At 56.6% G+C, this 21459-nt stretch overlaps 1 protein-coding gene across 1 annotated transcript; it reads right to left on the bottom strand.

Moving 5' to 3' along the window:
- Positions 1-6731: 6731 nt before the first annotated feature.
- LOC140192576 (catenin delta-1-like) lies at positions 6732-21334 on the bottom strand. The gene is made up of 6 exons (XM_072250141.1): positions 21143-21334; positions 13500-13614; positions 9775-9856; positions 9376-9417; positions 8553-8632; positions 6732-7518 (listed from the first exon to the last, which is right to left on the bottom strand). Exons 1-6 carry the CDS (start codon positions 21325-21327, stop codon positions 7510-7512), a joined length of 513 nt encoding a protein of 170 aa, XP_072106242.1. The 5' UTR covers positions 21328-21334; the 3' UTR covers positions 6732-7509.
- Between the last annotated feature and the right edge of the window lie 125 nt (positions 21335-21459).

The following is a 21459-nucleotide window of genomic DNA, read 5'->3' as shown; positions in this document are numbered from 1 at the left end:
CGTAGAAACCCCACCGTCAACTGGCGTTTTGGCGGTGAATTGCAGAGCGACACAGACACACCAACGCACGAGTATAAATGCTCACAACGGCGTAGGCCACTTGCGTAGGCTACGGCGTAAGCTATTATGCACAAGTATAAATCAGCCTTAACTGTGTCTTCAATATATTTACTGAGGTCACCTTCACTGCGTCCCTGAGCAGAGAGTTCAATACAGATCCATTAATCTCTGGGAAAAGCAGTTATCTCCTTGAGCCCCCATCCCACCCCTCCAGACTTGATAGAGGTGGACAAGAGGGCATTGTTTTTATGTTATATGTAAATGACTTTGATGCCGGAATCGATGGCTTTGTTGCAAAGTTTGCAGGCGGTACAAAGATAGGCGGAGGGGCAGGTAGTTTCGAGGATGTCAAGAGGCGACAGAAGGACTTAGACAGATTAGGAGATTGGGCAAAGAAGTGGCAGATGGCGTATAGGCTACAGCGTATGCTACAGCATAGAGCCTACGCAGAGGTAATGATCAGCCTTCAGCAGCCACGTACTTGCAGATGCTCGCCTCGGCGGTGAACCCAACGGGCCCCCTCAGGCACAGGTTAGTCAAATGACCCGTCCCCCTGGAGGAATCCTCTTTATATACCCTCTCAAGTGAGCTGGGCATGGGCGGGGCCTAATGCTCGATCCTGATTGGGTGGGTCTGAATCACCTGTTCCTGATTGGCTGGTTTGAATTGGCCCTGTGTTCTGATTGGTCAATTTTTGTTTTATATATATATATATATATATATAGGAATGTGTGTTCCCAGACTGGAGCTGTTTCTACAGGACCTGCGCTGGGGTCCTCTGACTCTGGCCGGGGCTGGATCTGGCCGCGGCCTCCCTCTCACCTCTCTTGCTGCTCGGCCCCACCCCCGGACCACTGCCCTGAGCCTAGAGAGAGGGCCCCGTCCCTGAACGGCGGCCCCTTGGTGCGCCAACCGGGATCTCCATCCGGGCCAGTCCCCCTTTGCCCAGGGATCTTTAAAATGTTACTTTAAAAAGCCCACCTACCTCCTCTGGTCGCTTCCTGTACAGACATCCCGACCGGGCGAAAAACTTGCCCCTCTCCCTCGGGTCCCTATTAAATCTCTCCCTCCCCCCCCACCCGAACCGTAAACCGGTACCCTCTGCTTCCTGACGTTAATTATCGAAGTGTGTACGTGTCATACGGTCTTGGGGTTCGTCTCCAAACAGGCAAAAAAAAACAGGGCAAAGAAACCCAAGATAACCCATATTAAAAAAAAAGCCTACCCACAGCCAAATCCGCCTCGTAAATCCACCTCGCACAGCATCGTTGACCTGCACTGCATCTTCCCTCGGCAGCTTTTACCCCTTAGTCTGCGTCTGGGAGTGGGGTGGGGGGGAGAGGGAGGAGGAGGGAGAGAGGGAGGGAGGGAGAGAGAGAGAGGGAGAGGGAGACAGAGGAAGAGAGAGATGGAGGGAGAGAGAAGGAGGAAGAGGGAGATAGAGGGAGAGCGGGAGGGAGAGAGAAAGAGGGAGGGAGAGGGAGAGAGAGGGAGGGAGACAGAGAGGAAGGGAGAGAGAGAGAGGTGAAGGGGAGAGGGGTGAGGGGGAGAGAGGAAGGGAGAGGGAGTAGGAGGGAAGAGGGGGAGAGAGGGATAGAGGGAGAGGGAGGGATAGAGAGAGAGAGAGAGGGGGAGGAAGGGAGACAGCCAGCATGATCAGGGGTCCCAGCCACTCCAGACGTTCCCTCTTCTCCCCTCTCCCACCAAGCAGGAGACACAAAAGCAAGAGAGGACAGCTTCGACCCGTTATCAAAGATTCAAAATTCACGTATGTTCAAAGTATTCCAAGTATGCGTGCTTTGCAACTCTGGGATCCGTCCAACTGAAGCAAAGAAACCCTGGCCTCTCCGATCAATCCTGCTCTCTCCTCCCACAGCCTCCGGTGAGAGGGAGAGGAAGGCCGCCCGAAGACCCGCCCATCCGCGTCGTCGACTTCGACCCTGTCAGATGCCTCGACCGGAGAGGAGGATCGAGGGCTGCCCAGGCCGCGGACTCGGCTCCAAACCTCGCCGAGCTCCTCCCTCCTGAACGGAGAGGCAGATTCCGGGCCTCGCAAATCCACCTCGTTACGATCTGGCACATTATCGTTGACCTGCACTGCATTTTCCCTCAGTAGCTTTTGACCCTTATTCTGCATGTGGGTAGGTATCTTGTGTACTATTCCTCTCTTTCTGCGATATCATAAGAACATAAGAATTAGGAGCAGGAGTAGGCCATCTGGCCCATCGAGCCTGCCCCACCATTCAATAAGATCATGGCTGATCTGTCCGTAAACTCAGCTCCACCTACCTGCCTTTTCCCCATAACCCTTAATTCCCCTACTGAGCAAAAATCTATCCAACCTTGTCGGAAATACATTTACTGAGGCAGCCTCCACTGCTTCATTGGGCAGAGATTCACCACCCTCTGGGAAAAGCAGCTCCTCCTCATCTCCGTCCGTAATCTACTCCCCTGAATCTTGAGTCTATGTTCCCTCATTCTAGTCTCACCTACCATTGCAAACAACTTTCCTGACTTTGTCTTATCTATCCCATTCATAACTTTATATGTTTCGTAGTCATACTTTATTGATCCCGAGGGAAATTGGTTTTCGTTACAGTTGCACCATAAATAATTAAATAGTAACATGTAAATTATGCCAGGAATTTCTACCTCATTACCGCAGTGTGCATGCAGGGTGCAACTCTGAGATTTGTCTTCTCCAGCTAGTCATGAGGGAGCGAAGGAGGGGGTTTTGTGATCGATATTCCCATTCCGGTTTGTGTGAGGGGGGAGGGCAGGGGCTTTGTGATCGATATTCCCATTCTGGTTTTGTGTGTGGGGGAGGGGTCAGGGGGCTTGTGATCGATACCCCCATTCCGGTTTTGTGTGAGGGGAAGGCGGAGGGGGTTTGTGATCAGAATTCCCATTCCGGTTTTGTGTGAGGGGAGGGCGGAGAGGGTTTGTGATCGATTTTCCCATTCCTGTTTTGCGTGGGGGGGAGGGGATGGAAATTGGGATCAATGTTTCCATTCCGCTTCTGAGTGAGGTCACCTTTTTTTGCTGGGTGGGGAGGGGGGTGTCGATATTCTTTTTCTGTTTTTTGTGCGGAGCTTTGACGTTTCTCTCCGAACAACTTTCACGTCCTTTCTCTGATTTGTGGCTATCTGGAGAAGGCAATTCCCAGAGTTGTACCTGGATATCGACTTTGACAATAAAAGAATCTTTAAACTTTTGACAATAAAAGAATCTTTAAACTTTTAAAAAGGTTTAATAAGTCGTGCAAAAAACAGATAAAACAAAGAGGCTAATTTAAATAGTTGAATTAAAGTTAGTCGTGCAAACAAAATGCAGATGTTAAAAAAGTCGTGAGGTCGTGTTCTTGGGTCATTTAGGAATCGGATGACAGAGGGGAAGAAGCTGTTCCTGAATCGCTGAGTGTGTGCCTTCAGGCTTCTGTACCTCCTTCCTGACGGTAACAGTGAGAAGAGGGCACGTCCTGGGTGGTGGGGGTCCCTAATGACGAACACGGCCTTCCTGAGACACCGCTCCCTGACGATGTCCTGGACCCCGCGGAGCCGGGACCCGTGATGGAGCTGAATAATTTTACAACTTTCTACAACTTATTTCGATCCTGTTCACCCCCATGCTCCCCAATACCAGACGGTGATGCAGCCTGTCAGAATGCCTCCAAACTTCTGTAGAAGTTTGCAAGTCTTCTCTTTGCTGACAAACCGAATCCCCTCAAACTCCTTGTGAAACTTAGGGGCCCTTCGTCATCGTCTCAATGGGCTGTGCCCAGAACAGATCCTCAGAGGGCAGACTTTCAGAAAAGTCGGGGGGTCGGAAGGTCAGAGGAGTTTGGGGTCTGATGGAAGCTGACAGAGGATATTTTCTAAATTCCCAGACATACGTGATCATCGGTGTGGTCTGTCGTTTCTAATGGCCCCCCCCCCTTCAGTTCCTCCGTGTTTTCTTTCTTCTTGCTGATTGGCTTGGGGGTGGGGGGGGGACGTTGTGTGCAAGATGTTACTTTCTTGAGGGCGAGGGAGGGGTTGGGCGTTTGATGTTCGAGTCACTGTTTCTTTTTTTCGCTTTGGGGTCTGGTGTTTCAGCTGCCGTGTCCCCCGGGAGGACCTGTCAGCTTTTGTGTGCGAGGGAGGGGGTTGGATCTTTCAAGTTTCAACAACCCCATGATTCTGGGGAAGACGAGTCTTGGAATTAGACCCTGTGTGCGTACTTGGTAGTAATATAATCCTTCGCACGAGCACGAACGAGAGGGAACCTGCAGGTGCTGGAAATGTGAACAACACACACACACACACACACACACACACAGTGCTGGAGGAACTCAGCAGGCCAGGCAGCACCTACGGGGAAAACGAAAGTACAGTCGACGTTTCAGGCCGAGACCCTTCAGCAGGACTGGAGAGAAAAGGCTGAGGAGTGGATTTGAAAGGTGAAGGGGGAGGGAGAGGGATGCGCCAGGTGATGGGTGAAACCGGGAGTGGGAGGGACGAAGTAAAGAGCTGGGAAGTTGATGGTGAACGAGATACAGGGCTGAGAAGTGGGGGAGTTCCACAGGAGAGGACAGAAGTTCCTTCAGTTAGTCCTGACGAAGGTCTCGGCCTGAAACGTCGACTGCACCTCTTCCTGGAGATGCTGCCTGGCCTGCTGCGTTCACCAGCAACTTCGATGTGTGTTGCTTGAATTTCCAGCAGGCGACCTTTCGTATCTGGTGCTACTTTAATTTAATTTTAAGGCACAATTTGGTTTAGGGCAGAGCGACCATCTACCATCGCCGGATCCTGCTACAATACAGCCATCGTCCGAAACAAACCTTCGTGAAGATCTGCTGGTTAAACTGCGCGGCCTCCGCTTGCTGAGGGGATCGGGCCCGCAGTCCCCTGAGTCGTTGGTGCCGGCGGCCGGAGGTGGGGGGGCGTCGTGAGCGGTGTGCGGGGCGGGCGGGCAGGACTCCGTGCCAGGAAAAAAAGGAAGCCCCGGCCGAACGGCTCTCCCGCCATTCTGCTCTCCAATGGACACTAAATTGGACTGCGTCCGACTCCAACAAAATACTCGGCGGGAGTACGGAAACGGACGTGATCCAGACACCGCCATTCAGCTGTTTATTTATGGAACAGTTTCTCCCCCCAAGCCATCGGACTACCAACCTACTGCCCTGTACTGTGCCTACTGTCTTGTTTACTATTTATTGTAATGCCTGCACTGTTTTGTGAACTTTATGCAGTCCTGGGAAGGTCTGTAGTCTAGTGTAGTTTTGTGTTGTTTTATGTAGTTCAGTGTAGTTTTATATTGTTTCATGTAGCACCGTGATCCTGAGAAACGTTGTCTTGTTTTTATTGTGTATTGTACCAGCAGTTATGGTCGAAATGACGATAAAAAGTGACTTGACTTGACTTGTCTGATAGGGGAGCCGGGAGGCTGATGGGTGAAAGAGATACAGGGGCTGGAGGAGGGGGAGTCTGATAGGAGAGGACAGAAGGCCGCGGGAGAAAGAAAAGGGCGGAGAACACCAGAGGGAGGCGTTGTGCAGGCAGGAGATAAGGTGATAGAGGGAAATGAGAATGGGGAAGGTGGGGAGGGGGCTTTAGCGAAGGTTAGAGAAGTCGATGTCCGTACCATCAGGTTGGAGGCTACCAGACGGCATACACGGTACTGATCCTCTCGTATCCTTTTGCCAATCACCTGTCCAGCTCTTGGCTCTCATCCCTCCCCCTCCTGTCTTCTCCTATCATTTTGGATCTCCCCTCCTCTTCCCACTTTCAAATCTCTTACTAGCTCTTCCTTCAGTTAGTCCTGACGAAGGATCTCGGCCCGAAACGTCGACTGTACCTCTTCCTGGAGATGTTGCCCGGCCTGCTGCGTTCACCAGCAACTTTGATGCATGTTGCTAGAGTTTCCAGCATCTGCAGAATTCCTCATGTTTACATTGCTACTTCAGTCTGAGGGTGGCCTCATCGTGACAGTGGAGGAGGCTGTGGACTGACATGTCAGAATGGAGGTGGAATTAAAAATGGGCGGCCGCTGGGAGATCCCGCTAGTTTTGGCGGGCGGAGCGTAGACGCTCGGCGAAGCGGTCTCCTGATCCGCGTCGGGGCTCACCGATACACAGGAGGCCGCGCAGGGAGCACCGGACGCGGTGCGTGACCCCGTCAGACTCACAGGTGAAGTGTCGCCTCACCTGGAGGGAGTGTTGGGGCCCCGAATGGCGGCGAGGGAGGGGGTGCGGCACTCATTCCGCTTGCGAGGGTAAGTGCCGGAGGGAGATCGGCGGGAAGGGTGGAGCGGAGAAGGGAGTCGTGTCGGGAGCGGAAAGCAGAGAGTGGAGGGGAGGGAAGATGTGCTCGCCGGTGGGATCTGAGCTGGAGACGTTGCCCTGTTGGGACAAGCATTTTTTGTTTACGGTGGGGCGGGGGGTGGCAGATATGATAGCTCGGTTCGTGTCTCGCGGTCTTTCTAACCGTCCACACAGATCCCGGCACGACAACAGCGCGCCGAGGGAACAGGTACAGAGATCGAGGCGAACGGACCGCACGCGGGGTGAGACCGAGTTTAAATCAGACCCGCCCGCCCCCGATCAGACCCCCAGATCGCTCCCCTCCCCACGGGAACTGCGCCAACTGAAAAGGGAGAGAGAAGGGGGGAAAAAAAAAGTCAAGACTCACACCTCAGAACAAACTGCAGAATAAAGCCTTTATTATATTCTTTCTTTATTAAAAAAAAATCACAGAGGTTTTTAATTGAATTGACTGATTTCTTCTCATACAAAAGTAAAGGAATTTTAATAAGCCTGGGTGGGGGGGGGGAATAAGCGATCCTGGAGGGAGGGGGAAGAGGGTTTCAGCAGGAGCTGGGGAGGAGTAGACAAGAGGCACCTTTGGCTACGAGGGGGGAGAGGGAGAAGGGGGGGCTATCCCACTCTGGCCGTCACCCCCCACCCCCTAATCTCACCCCCCCCCACAGCAACGCCTTCCCCTACCCCACCCCTCGGCCGGAGCGTTCCCCGCTAAAGATCGAAAAAAACCCCCCCCGAAACTCCCCCCTCCCTTCCCCAACCCAGCTCGCTCGTCCACCCCCCCCGCCCACCAGCGAGGAGGGACGGTGGGTGGGGTGGGGAGAGGAGACACAGGGGGAGGGATGAAGCGCGGGGAGCGGGGAGTGGAGACGGGATTCGGTTGGGGAGGGAGGGGAGCGACCGGTGGTCAGGGGTCACGCTGAACAGCGAGGGGAGATGGCGACGAGGAGTGGGTAGGGTACTCACACTGCAGCCCTCCCACCCTCTCTCTGCCCCCCACGCCCCCTCTCTCTCCATATATATATATTCCGGTATTTGTACATATGAAACGGTTAAGTTGCGGTGGGCAGGGGCCGCCAGAGGATCACACCGGGACGCGGCCCCACGCGCGGCGTCTTCTCACGTCTGGTCCAGACTCGCCGACGAGGCGCTTACTCTTTCTGTGGATGGCAGGAGAGCAGAAGTCAGGAGGCGGGGGTCGTTTCACCAGGCGGGCAAAGCCGGGGGCAGGGGTGGGGGAATCTGGTGAGTTGGGAGAGCGGGAGAGTGTGAGAGAGAGGCAGAGGGCGAGGCACAGAGAGAGAGAGAGAGAGAGAGAGGGGGAGAGAGAGACACAGAGAGAGCGAGAGAGAGGCAGAAGGGATGGAGAGACAGTGAGGCAGAGAGAGAGAGAGAGAGAGAGAGAGAGAGACAGAGAGACAGAGAGACAGAGAGACAGAGAGACAGAGAGACAGAGAGACAGAGAGAGAGAGAGAGAGAGAGAGAGAGAGAGAGACAGAGAGAGAGAGAAACAGACAGAGAGAGAGAGACAGAAGGGATGGAGAGACAGCGAGGCAGAGAGAGAGAGAGAGTGGCAGAAGGGACAGAGAGACACAGAGACAGCGAGGCAGAGAGAGACAGACAGAGAGAAAGAAGGAGTGAAAGAGAGAGAGAGAAAGAAAGAAAGAGAGAGAGAGACAGAGGGACTGAAAAAGAGAAAGAGAGAGAAAAAGAGTGAGAGACAGAGAGAGAGAAAGAGAGAAAGAGAGAGAGAGAGAGAGAGAGAGCGAGAGAGAGAGGGGGGAGTGAAAGAGAGAGAGATAGAGAGAGAGAGAGAGAGAGTGTGTGTGTGTGTGTGTGTGTGCGCACGCACAGGCAGAGAGACAGACAAATGGAGAGGTGAGAGGGAGAAGAGAGAGGGCAGAGGGAGGAAAGGTGGGAGAGACAGTGGCCGGGAATTTCCAGGCCCGGGTCAGTTAATCAGAATTCCGGGTGGGAAGAGAGTGTTCATCTGGTCAGTGGGGATTAATCCTGACCGACAGAGACACCCATCCCCGCGTTAACTCTGCTCCCGGTTCGTCAGGGACGGAGCATTTAGTCACCGAGGGTGGATAGAGACCGGGATCGAGCACGGACGGGAGACAGGTCAGAGAGAACCTGATCCCCCCAACCCACCCCACTCCCTCCTGTGCCTCAGCAGCCCTGCAGCACTCACGAGAGGCTCCTGGTCCGACATGTCCAACAGGCCGTCCCGCAGTTGGTCCTGGTCCCTGCGGTCGATCGTTGAGTACGAGTCTGGGCAAACCACGCAGTCGCCGGGGGAGAGAGATGGAGAGAACAACTTGGTGAGTCGCAGAGCGGGACGAGAGAGAGAGAGAGAGAGAGAGAGAGAGAGATACGGGGGGAGAGAGAGAGAGAGAGAGATATGGGGAGAGAGAGATGCAGAGAGAGTGAGAGAGAGACAGAGAGAGAGAGAGAGAGAGAGAGACACACAGAGAGAGAGGGAGAGACAGACAGAGAGAGAGAGAACGAGAGAGAGAGAGATACGGAGAGACAGAGACAGAGAGACAGACAGAGAGAGAGAGAGAGAGAGAGAGAGAACGAGAGAGAGAGAGAGAGAGATACGGAGAGAGAGAGAGAGAGATATACGGAGAGAGAGAGATACAGAGAGAGAGAGAAACAGAGAGACGGAGAGAGAGAAAGAGATACAGAAAGAGAGATAGAGAGACAGAGAGAGAGAGAGAGAGATACAAAGAGAAAGAGAGACAGAGAGAGCAAGAAATACAGAGAGAGACACACAGAGAAAGAGACAGAGACACAAGTAGGGAGAGAGAGACAGACAAAGGGGGTGGGGGGTCAGAGGACGAAGGGGGCAGCGGGTGAAAAGAGGGAGGTAGTGGGTGAAAAGAGGGGGTCAGTGGGAAAGACAATCAATCAGCAGAAGCAGAGGAGAGAGAGCGAGGTGCAGAAGAGGGAATGAGGGGGGAGGAAGAGAGGACGATCAGGGGATGGGATGGGGTAGAGGGACACACACATACCTGGTCCCAAGTTGTCCAGTGGAATCATCTCTCGTTTGTCACCTGTGGGGAGGGGGGAGGATGGAAGTGTCGAGGGTTAGATTATTCACCATGCGCCAATCCCAGACTCTCGCCACCCGTCTCTCTCCCCCCCTCCCTCTCCCCACATCACCCTCTCCCTGTCTCGTCTCTCTCACCACCCCTCCTGTCACCTATCCTCCCCCCTCCTACCGTATCCTTCTCTCCTCTTCCCCTCCCTTCCCCACCCTCAACATCCCCTCGTCCCGCCCCCACCCCTCGCTGGCCAACTCCCCAGTCACTCCCCGTCCTCACCTTCCCCCTTGTTCCCCCACTCCCAAATTCACCGCATCAGACCCCCCCCCTTTCCGACTCCCGTCTCCCCCCACCCCGCGGACTCACCTCCGCCCTGCGATTTGGTGATGAGAGGCAGCGTGCTGTCATCGAAGGCACTTTCGGTAGGCGCCCGGGACGTTACCACAGGCTGCGAGGAGGAGGGAGGGTTAGAGATGTCCCAACCGCTCTCCCGTCCCACAACACCCTCTCCCCCGCCCCAGCCCGCCCCAGACGCAAACCGCCCCCTCCCACAGCCCTGCGGACGGGAGAATGACAATTCTCCAGCTCCCACTGCCAGGCGGGAGGAACACCCGCCCCTCTCCGGAGTAAAACGCAAACGCTCGCCTCACCGACCGTCACTGTTCCTTGGAGACAGGACTGCAAGGCAGCTTCCTGTCCCCACCCACACCCCCCCCACCGTCCGCCACCCCTCGGGGCTGATCTTGCCCCCGGTCCCCGAGGTTCGTTACTCATTCAAGTCGGGGCATCGCACAACCTCGAGTAATCTCAATTCCTCAACAGTTCATCGCCGACTTCTCCCCAGGCACTCCGAATCTCACCCTCCATACACCGTCCAACCGCGAATGTACCCGTCTCCCTCACACTCCGAATCTCACCCTCCATACACCGTCCAACAGCGAATGTTCCCGTCTCCCAAATCCCACTGAATCTCCCAGTCCATACACCGTCCAACAGCGAATGTTCCCGTCTCCCAAATCCCACTGAATCTCCCAGTCCATACACCATCCAACCGCGAATGTTCCCGTCTCCCTCACCCTCCGTATCTCACAGTCCGTACACAGTCCAGAATCGAACGTTCCCGTCTCCCTCACCCTCCGTTTCTCACAGTCCGTACACCGTCCAGACTCGAACGTTGCCGTCTCCCTCACCGTCCGTATCTCACAGTCCGTACACCGTCCAGACTCGAACGTTCCCGTCTCCCTCACCCTCCGCGTCTCACAGTCCGTACACCGTCCAGACTCGAACGTTGCCGTCTCCCTCACCCTCCGTATCTCACAGTCCGTACACCGTGCAGACTCGAATGTTCCCGTCTCCCTCACCCTCCGCGTCTCACAGTCCGTACCCCGTCCAGACTCGAATGTTCCCGTCTCCCTCACCGTCCGTATCTCACAGTCCGTACACCGTCCAGACTCGAACGTTCCCGTCTCCCTCACCCTCCGCGTCTCACAGTCCGTACACCGTCCAGACTCGAACGTTCCCGTCTCCCTCACCCTCCGAATCTCACAGTCCGTACCCCGTCCAGACTCGAACGTTCCCGTCTCCCTCACCCTCCATATCTCACAGTCCGTACACCGTCCAGCCTCGAACGTTCCCGTCTCCCTCACCCTCCGTATCTCACAGTCCGTACACCGTCCATCCTTGAACGTTCCCGTCTCCCTCACCCTCCGTATCTCACAGTCCGTACACCGTCCAGACTCGAACGTTCCCGTCTCCCTCACCCTCCGTATCTCACAGTCCGTACACCGTCCATCCTTGAACGTTCCCGTCTCCCTCACCCTCCGCGTCTCACAGTCCGTACACCGTCCAGACTCGAACGTTCCCGTCTCCCTCACCCTCCGTATCTCACAGTCCGTACACCGTGCAGACTCGAACGTTCCCGTCTCCCTCACCCTCCGTATCTCACAGTCCGTACACTGTCCAGACTCGAACGTTCCCTTCTCCCTCACCCTCCGTATCTCACAGTCCGTACACCGTCCAGAATCGAACGTTCCCGTCTCCCTCACCCTCCGTTTCTCACAGTCCGTACACCTCCAGCCTCGAATGTTCCCGTCTCCCTCACCCTCCGTATCTCACAGTCCGTACACCGTCCAGAATCGAAAGTTCCCGTCTCCCTCACCCTCCGCGTCTCACAGTCCGTACACCGTCCAGACTCGAACGTTCCCGTCTCCCTCACCCTCCGTATCTCACAGTCCGTACACCGTCCAGAATCGAAAGTTCCCGTCTCCCTCACCCTCCGCGTCTCACAGTTCGTAAACCGTCCAACCACGAACGTTCCTGTCTCCCTCACCCTCCGAATATTTCAGTCCGTACACCGTCCAGACTCGAACGTTCCCGTCTCCCTCACCGTCCGTATCTCACAGTCCGTACACCGTCCAGACTCGAACGTTCCCGTCTCCCTCACCCTCCGCATCTCACAGTCCGTACACCGTCCAGACTCGAACGTTCCTGTCTCCCTCACCCTCCGTATCTCACAGTCCGTACACCGTCCATCCTTGAACGTTCCCGTCTCCCTCACCCTCCGCGTCTCACAGTCCGTACACCGTCCAGACTCGAACGTTCCCGTCTCCATCACCGTCCGTATCTCACAGTCCGTACCCCGTCCAGACTCGAACGTTCCCGTCTCCCTCACCCTCCGTATCTCACAGTCCGTAAACCGTCCATCCTCGAACGTTCTCTTCTCCCTCACCCTCCGTATCTCACAGTCCGTACACCGTCCAGACTCGAACGTTCTCGTCTCCCTCACCCTCCGCGTCTCACAGTCCGTAAACCGTCCATCCTCGAACGTTCCCGTCTCCCTCACCCTCCGTATCTCACAGTCCGTACACCGTCCAGACTCGAACGTTCTCGTCTCCATCACCCTCCGTATCTCACAGTCCGTACACCGTCCAGACTCGAACGTTCCCGTCTCCCTCACCCTCCGAATCTCACAGTCCGTACCCCGTCCAGACTCGAACGTTCCCGTCTCCCTCACCCTCCGAATCTCACAGTCCGTACCCCGTCCAGCCTCGAACGTTCCCGTCTCCCTCACCCTCCGTATCTCACAGTCCATACACCGTCCAGACTCGAACGTTCCCGTCTCCCTCACCCTCCGTATCTCACAGTCCGTACACCGTCCAGACTCGAACGTTCCCTTCTCCCTCACCCTCCGCGTCTCACAGTCCGTACACCGTCCAGACTCGAACGTTCCCTTCTCCCTCACCCTCCGTATCTCACAGTCCGTAAACCGTCCATCCTCGAACGTTCCCTTCTCCCTCACCCTCCGTATCTCACAGTCCGTACACCGTGCAGACTCGAACGTTCCTGTCTCCCTCACCCTCCGTATCTCACAGTCCGTACACCGTCCAGCCTCGAACATTCCCTTCTCCCTCACCCTCCGCGTCTCACAGTCCGTACACCGTCCAGACTCGAACGTTCCCGTCTCCCTCACCCTCCGTATCTCACAGTCCGTACACCGTGCAGACTCGAACGTTCCCTTCTCCCTCACCCTCCGCGTCTCACAGTCCGTACACCGTCCAGACTCGAACGTTCCTGTCTCCCTCACCCTCCGTATCTCACAGTCCGTACACCGTCCAGACTCGAACGTTCCCGTCTCCCTCACCCTCCGTATCTCACAGTCCGTACACCGTGCAGACTCGAACGTTCCCGTCTCCCTCACCCTCCGTATCTCACAGTCCGTACACCGTCCAGCCTCGAACGTTCCCGTCTCCCTCACCCTCCGCGTCTCACAGTCCGTAAACCGTCCAGCCTCGAACGTTCCCTTCTCCCTCACCCTCCGTATCTCACAGTACACCATCCAGATTGGAACGTTCTCAGCCCCTCAACACTTCTCTGTCAACGGCCCCATCTCGACTGAACGCATGATGAATATGAAGCTGAACTCCCCACAAAAGTCTCAGCCCCCCAACCCTTGCGCTCGATCTCCTCTCACAGTGACGTGCACCTCACTTGCTCGGTAACTCCTCCCGTCCCTCTCGAGGACCCCTGACCGGTCAAGCATCCCCCCGAACGGGAGCAAGGCGTCTCTGCACCAACCACACCCCCCCCCTCACCTGGAAGTCCGCCTTCTTCCAGCCGTCCTTCTCCAGCGGTTTCCGAAGCTCCCGGTGGCTCCAGAGGGTCTGCAGAACGGCACTGGCCGCCTTCACCTCCCGCTCCGACCGAGTCCTGGGGCAGGAAGATCCCACAGCCGGGTCAGGAGAGTGGGAGGGGATGTACGGAGTGGTCGGGAGTGTACGGAATGGGATGGAAGCACTTTGGGAGTGCGGACAATGGGAGTGAATGGGAAGTGGTGGGTCCCATTGGGACGGAATGGGAAGGGGAGGGGTCCCATTAGAATGAATGGGAAGGGAGGAGTCCCATTGGGGGTGAATGGGAAGGGTTGGGTCCCATTGGGAGTGAATGGGAAGGGTTGAGTCCCATTGGGATGAATGGGAAGGGAGGAGTCCCATTGGGAGTGAATGGGAAGGGGAGGGGTCCCATTGGGGGAGAATGGGAAGGGGTGGGGTCCCATTGGGAGTGAATGGGAAGGGTTGAGTCCCATTGGGGGTGAATGGGAAGGGGTGGGTCCCATTGGGAGTGAACGGGAAGGGTGGAGTCCCATTGGGAGTGAATGGGAAGGGGTGGGGTCCCATTGAGAGTGAATGGGATGGGGAGGGGTCCCATCGGGAGTGATCGGGAAGTGGTGGGTCCCATTGAGAGTGAATGGGAAGGGGTGGGTCCCATTTGGAGTGAATGGGAAGGGGTGTGTCCCATTGGGATGGAATGGGAAGGGTTGGGTCCGATTGGGAGTGAATGGGAAGGGGAGGTGTCCCATTGGGATGAATGGGAAGGGAGGAGTTCCATTGGGGGTGAATGGGAAGGGTTGGGTCCCATTGGGAGTGAATGGGAAGGGGTGGGGTCTCATTGGGAGTGAACAGGAAGGGGTGGAGTCTCATTGGGAGTGAATTTGAAGGGGTGGGTCCCATTGGGAGTGAATGGGAAGGGTTGGGTCCCATTGGGAGTGAATGGGAAGGGGTGGGGTCTCATTGGGAGTGAACAGGAAGTGTTGGGTCCCATTGGGAGTGATTGGGAAGTGGTGGTCCCATTGGGAGTCAATGGGAAGGGGTGGGTCCCATTGGGATGGAATGGGAAGGGTTGGGTCCCATTGGGAGTGAACGGGAAGGGGAGGGGTCCCATTGGGATGAATGGGAAGGGAGGAGTCCCATTGGGATGAATGGGAAGGGAGGAGTCCCATTGGGATGAATGGGAAGGGAGGAGTCCCATTGGGATGAATGGGAAGAGGTGGGGTCCCATTGGGAGTGCATGGGGAGGGGTGGGCTCCCATTGGGAGTGAATAGGATGGGGAGGGGTCCCATTGGGAGTGATCGGGAAGTGGTGGGTCCCATTGGGAGTGAATGGGAAGGGTTGGGTCCCATTGGGAGTGAATGGGGAGGGCTGGGGTCCCATTGGGAGTGAATAGGATGGGGAGGGGTCCCATTGGGAGTGAATGGGAAGGGGAGGGGTCCCATTGGGAGTGAATGGGAAGGGGAGGGGTCCCATTGGGAGTGAATGGGAAGGGTTGGGTCCCATTGGGAGTGAATGGGAAGGGGAGGGGTCCCATTGGGAGTGAATGGGAAGGGGAGGGGTCCCATTGGGAGTGAATGGGAAGGGGAAGGGTCCCATTGGGAGTGAATGGGAAGGGGAGAGGTCCCATTGGGAGTGAATGGGAAGGGGTTGGGGCCCATTGGGATTGAATGTGTACCATTGGGATGAATGGGAAGGGGTGGGTCCCATTGGGAGTGAATGGGAAGGGAGGAGTCCCATTGGGAGTGAATGGGAAGGGGAGGGGTTCCATTGGGAGTGAACAGGAAGGGTTGTGTCCCATTGGGAGTGAACAGGAAGGGTTGGGTCCCATTGGGAGTGAACAGGAAGTGTTGGGTCCCATTGGGAGTGATTGGGAAGTGGTGGGTCCCATTGGGAGTCAATGGGAAGGGGTGGGTCCCATTGGGATGGAATGGGAAGGGTTGGGTCTCATTGGGAGTGAACGGGAAGGGGAGGGGTCCCATTGGGATGAATGGGAAGGGAGGAGTCCCATTGGGATGAATGGGAAGAGGTGGGGTCCCGTTGGGAGTGCATGGGGAGGGGTGGGCTCCCATTGGGAGTGAATAGGATGGGGAGGGGTCCCATTGGGAGTGATCGGGAAGTGGTGGGTCCCATTGGGAGTGAATGGGAAGGGTTGGGTCCCATTGGGAGTGAATGGGAAGGGGAGGGGTCCCATTGGGATTGAATGGGAAGGGGAGAGGTCCCATTGGGAGTGAATGGGAGGGGGAGGGGTCCCATTGGGAGTGAATGGGAAGGGGAAGGGTCCCATTGGGAGTGAATGGGAAGGGGAGAGGTCCCATTGGGAGTGAATGGGAAGGGGTTGGGGCCCATTGGGATTGAATGGGTACCATTGGGATGAATGGGAAGGGGTGGGTCCCATTGGGAGTGAATGGGAAGGGAGGAGTCCCATTGGGGGTGAATGGGAAGGGTTGGGTCCCATTGGGAGTGAATGGGAAGGGAGGAGTCCCATTGGGAGTGAATGGGAAGTGGTGGGTCCCATTGGGAGTGAATGGGAAGGCGTGGGACCCAATGGGAGTGAATGGGTAGGGGAGGGCCCCATTGGGAGTGATCGGGAAGTGGTGGGTCCCATTGGGAGTGAATGGGAAGAGTTGGGTCCCATTGGGAGTGAACAGGAAGGGTTGAGTCCCATTGGGAGCGAACGGGAAGGGTTGGGTCCCATTGGGATGAATGGGAAGGGAGGAGTCCCATTGGGAGTGAATGGGAAAGGTTGGGTCCCATTGGGAGTGAACGGGAAGGGTTGGGTCCCATTGGGAGTGAATGGGAAGGGGTGGGTCCCATTGGGAGTGAATGGGAAGAGTTGGGTCCCATTGGGAGTGAACAGGAAGGGTTGAGTCCCATTGGGAGTGAATGGGAAGGGTTGGGTCCCATTGGGAGGGAATGGGAAGGGTTGAGTCCCATTGGGAGTGAATGGGAAGGGGTGGGTCCCATTGGGAGTGAACGGGAAGTGTTGGGTCCCATTGGGAGTGATTGGGAAGTGGTGGGTCCCATTGGGAGTGAATGGGAAGGGGTGAGTCCCATTGGGATGGATTGGGAAGGGGTGGATCCAATTGGGAGTGAACGGGAAGGGGTGGGGTCCCATTGGGATGAATGGGAAGGGGAGGGGTCCCATTGGGAGTGAATGGGAAGGGTTGGGTCCCATTGGGGGTGAATGGGTCCCATTGGGAGTGAATGGGAAGGGAGGAGTCCCATTGGGAGTGAATGGGAAGGGTTGAGTCCCATTGGGATGAATGGGAAGGGGTGGGGTCCAATTGGGAGTGAATGGTGAGGGCTGGGGTCCCATTGGGAGTGAATAGGATGGGGAGGGGTCCCATTGGGAGTGAATGGGAAGGGGAGGGGTCCCATTGGGAGTGAATGGGTAGGGGAGGGTCCCATTGGGATGAATGGGAAGGGTTGGGTCCCATTGGGAGTGAACGGGAAGGGGAGGGGTCCCATTGGGATGCATGGGAAGGGAGGAGTCCCATTGGGGGAGAATGGGAAGGGTTGGGTCCCATTGGGAGTGAATGGGAAGGGAGGAGTCCCATTGGGATGAATGGGAAGGGAGGAGTCCCATTGGGAGTGAATGGGAAGGGGAGGGGTCCCATTTGGAGTGAACAGGAAGGGGAGGGGTCCCATTGTGATGAATGGGAAGGGAGGAGTCCCATTGGGGGTGAATGGGAAGGGTTGGGTCCCATTGGGAGTAAATGGGAAGGGAGGAGTCCCATTGGGAGTGAACGGGAAGGGGTGGGATCCCATTGGGATGAATGGGAAGGGAGGAGTCCCACTGGGGGTGAATGGGAAGGGTTGGGTCCGATTGGGAGTGAATGGGAAGGGGAGGGGTCCCATTGGATGAATGGGAAGGGAGGAGTCCCACTGGGAGTGAATGGGAAGTGGTGGGTCCCATTGGGAGTGAATGGGAAGGGTTGGGTCCCATTGGGAGTGAATGGGAAGGGGTGGGCCCCATTGGGAGTGAACAGGAAGGGTTGTGTCCCATTGGGAGTGAACAGGAAGGGTTGGGTCCCATTGGGAGTGAACAGGAAGTGTTGGGTCCCATTGGGAGTGAACAGGAAGTGTTGGGTCCCATTGGGAGTGATTGGAAGTGGTGGGTCCCATTGGGAATGAATGGGAAGGGGTGGCTCCCATTGGGATGGAATGGGAAGGGGTGGGTCCCATTGGGATGAATGGGAAGGGAGGAGTCCCATTGGGATGAATGGGAAGGGAGGAGTCCCACTGGGAGTGAACGGGAAGTGTTGGGTCCCATTGGGAGTGATCGGGAAGTGGCGGTCCCATTGGGAGTGAATGGGAAGGGTTGGGTCCCATTGGGAGTGAATGGGAAGGGGTGGGTCCCATTGGGAGTGAATGGGAAGGGAGGAGTCCCACTGGGAGTGAACGGGAAGTGTTGGGTCCCATTGGGAGTGATCGGGAAGTGGCGGTCCCATTGGGAGTGAATGGGAAGGGTTGGGTCCCATTGGGAGTGAATGGGAAGTGGTGGGTCCCATTGGGAGTGAATGGGTAGGGGAGGGGTCCCATTGGGAGTGAATGGGAAGGGGAGGGGTCCCATTGGGAGTGAACGGGAAGGGTTGGGTCTCATTGGGAGTGAATGGGAAGGGGAGGGGTCCCATTGGGAGTGAACAGGAAGGGTGGGGTCCCATTGGGAGTGAATGGAAAGGGGAGGGGTCCCATTGGGAGTGAATGGGAAGGGGTGGGTCCCATTGGGAGTGAATGGGAAGGGGTGGGTCCCATTGGGAGTGAATGGGAAGGGTTGGGTCCCATTGGGAGTTAATGGGAAGGGTTGAGTCCCATTGGAGTGAATGGGAAGGGGTGGGTCCCATTGGGAGTGAACGGGAAGGGTGGGGTCTCATTGGGAGTGAACGGGAAGGGTTGGGTCTCATTGGGAGTGAATGGGAAGGGAGGAGTCCCATTGGGAGTGAATGGGAAGGGTTGGGTCCCATTGGGAGTAAATGGGAAGGGAGGAGTCCCATTGGGAGTGAATGGGAAGGGGAGGGGTCCCATTGGGAGTGAACAGGAAGGGTTGGGTCCCATTGGGAGTCAATGGGAAGGGGTGGGTCCCATTGGGAGTCAATGGGAAGGGGTGGGTCCCATTGGGATGGAATGGGAAGGGTTTGGTCCCATTGGGAGTGAACGGGAAGGGGTGGGGTCCCATTGGGATGAATGGGAAGGGGAGGGGTCCCATTGGGATGAATGGGAAGGGAGGAGTCCCACTGGGAGTGAATGGGAAGGGTGGGGTCTCATTGGGAGTGAATGGGAAGGGTGGGGTCTCATTGGGAGTGAATGGGAAGGGATGGGTCCCATTGGGAGTGAATGGGAAGGGGTGGGGTCTCATTGGGGGTGAATGGGAAGGGTTGGGTCCCATTGGGAGTGAATGGGAAGGGGTGGGTCCCAATGGGAGTGAATGGGTAGGGGAGGGGTCCCATTGGGAGTTAATGGGAAGTGTTGAGTCCCATTGGGAGTGAATGGGAAGGGGTGGGTCCCATTGGGAGTGAATGGGAAGGGAGGAGTCCCATTGGGAGTGAATGGGAAGGGTTGGGTCCCATTGGGAGTGAATGGGAAGGGGTCCCATTGGGAGTGAATGGGAAGGGTTGGGTCCCATTGGGAGTGAATGGGAAGGGGTGGGTCCCATTGGGAGTGAATGGGAAGGGGTCCCATTGGGAGTGAATGGGAAGGGTTGGGTCCCATTGGGAGTGAATGGGAAGGGGTGGGTCCCATTGGGAGTGAATGGGAAGGGGTCCCATTGGGAGTGAATGGGAAAGGGTGGGGTCCCATTGGGAGTTAACGGGAAGTGTTGGGTCCCATTGGGAGTGAATGGGAAGGGTTGGGTCCCATTGGGAGTGAATGGGAAGGGTTGAGTCCCATTGGGATGGAATGGGAAGGGGTGGGTCCCATTGGGAGTGAATGGGAAGGGGTGGGTCCCATTGGGAGTGAATGGGAAGGGGTGGGTCCCATTGGGAGTGAATGGGAAGGGTTGAGTCCCATTGGGAGTGAATGGGAAGGGTTGGGTCCCATTGGGAGTGAATGGGAAGGGGTGGGTCCCATTGGGAGTGAATGGGAAGGGGTGGGTCCCATTGGGAGTGAATGGGAAGGGGTGGGTCCCATTGGGAGTGATTGGGAAGGGTTGAGTCCCATTGGGAGTGAATGGGAAGGGTTGGGTCTCATTGGGAGTGAATGGGAAGGGGTGGGTCCCATTGGGAGTGAACGGGAAGGGTTGGGTCCCATTGGGAGTGAATGGGAAGGGGTGGGTCCCATTGGGAGTGAATGGGAAGGGTTGGGTCCCATTGGGAGTGAATGGGAAGGGGTGAGTCCCATTGGGAGTGAATGGAAGGGGTCCCATTGGGAGTGAATGGGAAGGGTTGGGTCCCATTGGGAGTGAATGGGAAGGGGTGGGTCCCATTGGGAGTGAATGGGAAGGGGTCCCATTGGGAGTGAATGGGAAGGGTGGGGTCCCATTGGGAGTTAACGGAAGTGTTGGGTCCCATTGGGAGTGAATGGGAAGGGTTGGGTCCCATTGGGAGTGAATGGGAAGGGTTGAGTCCCATTGGGATGGAATGGGAAGGGGTGGGTCCCATTGGGAGTGAATGGGAAGGGGTGGGTCCCATTGGGAGTGAATGGGAAGGGGTGGGTCCCATTGGGAGTGAATGGGAAGGGTTGAGTCCCATTGGGAGTGAATGGGAAGGGTTGGGTCCCATTGGGAGTGAATGGGAAGGGGTGGGTCCCATTGGGAAGTGAATGGGAAGGGGTGGGTCCCATTGGGAGTGAATGGGAAGGGGTGGGTCCCATTGGGAGTGATTGGGAAGGGTTGAGTCCCATTGGGAGTGAATGGGAAGGGTTGGGTCTCATTGGGAGTGAATGGGAAGGGGGTGGGTCCCATTGGGAGTGAACGGGAAGGGTTGGGTCCCATTGGGAGTGAATGGGAAGGGGTGGGTCCCATTGGGAGTGAATGGGAAGGAGTGGGTCCCATTGGGAGTGAATGGGAAGGGGTGGGTCCCATTGGGAGTGAACGGGAAGGGTTGGGTCCCATTGGGAGTGAATGGGAAGGGGTGGGTCCCATTGGGAGTGAATGGGAAGGAGTGGGTCCCATTGGGAGTGAATGGGAAGGGGTGGGTCCCATTGGGGAGTGATTGGGAAGGGTTGAGTCCCATTGGGAGTGAATGGGAAGGGTTGGGTCTCATTGGGAGTGAATGGGAAGGGGTGGGTCCCATTGGGAGTGAACGGGAAGGGTTGGGTCCCATTGGGAGTGAATGGGAAGGGGTGGGTCCCATTGGGAGTGAATGGGAAGGAGTGGGTCCCATTGGGAGTGAATGGGAAGGGGTGGGTCCCATTGGGAGTGAACGGGAAGGGTTGGGTCCCATTGGGAGTGAATGGGAAGGGGTGGGTCCCATTGGGAGTGAATGGGAAGGAGTGGGTCTCATTGGGAGTGAATGGGAAGGGGTGGGTCCCATTGGGAGTGAATGGGAAGGGTTGAGTCCCATTGGGCCTGCTTGTGGTGGAAGGAATGGGAAGGCAAAGGTTCCACTGGGAGTGCAGACGGTGGTAGGGAACGGGAAGGAGTCGGTTTCCTTTGGGAGTGCAGACAGAATGAGGCAGGGACTACCCTTACCCCGTCCGGTTGATGCCGACCAGTCTCTCCACCCCCTGGTTCTCCACCAGCCTGCGGGCGGCCTCCACATTGTCCACCAGCAGCTCGTTGATGGTCTGCAGGACGGAGACCACCGCGTCTTCGGACAGATCTCGGCCCGGGTCCCCCTGCGAGGCTGGAGGCAGGTTGTGGATGAGGTCAGGCATGGCGTGCTTACCTGGGGAAAGAGCAGGCCGCAGGTGAGGGAGGAGTGGGGTGAGAGGAAAGGGGAGGGGGAGAGAGGTGGGGGAGAGAAAGAAGGGGGGGAGAGAGGGGGAGGGGAGGAGGCAGAGATGGAG

Source organism: Mobula birostris, unplaced genomic scaffold (genome assembly GCF_030028105.1).
Source record: "Mobula birostris isolate sMobBir1 unplaced genomic scaffold, sMobBir1.hap1 scaffold_1698, whole genome shotgun sequence".
In the NCBI taxonomy this organism is placed as follows: domain Eukaryota; kingdom Metazoa; phylum Chordata; class Chondrichthyes; order Myliobatiformes; family Myliobatidae; genus Mobula; species Mobula birostris.
This window is presented reverse-complemented; position numbering and strand designations above follow the sequence as displayed.

Coding starts and splice junctions, on each gene's coding strand:
- LOC140192576 (XM_072250141.1), bottom strand. CDS start 21,327: ATGCCTGACCTCATCCACAACCTGCCTCCAGCCTCGCAGGGGGACCCG. Junction 13,615..21,142: donor GTCGGCATCAACCGGACGGG/GTAAGGGTAGTC, acceptor TTCCTGCCCCAG/GACTCGGTCGGAGCGGGAGG. Junction 9,857..13,499: donor GGAAGAAGGCGGACTTCCAG/GTGAGGGGGGGG, acceptor TCCTCCTCGCAG/CCTGTGGTAACGTCCCGGGC.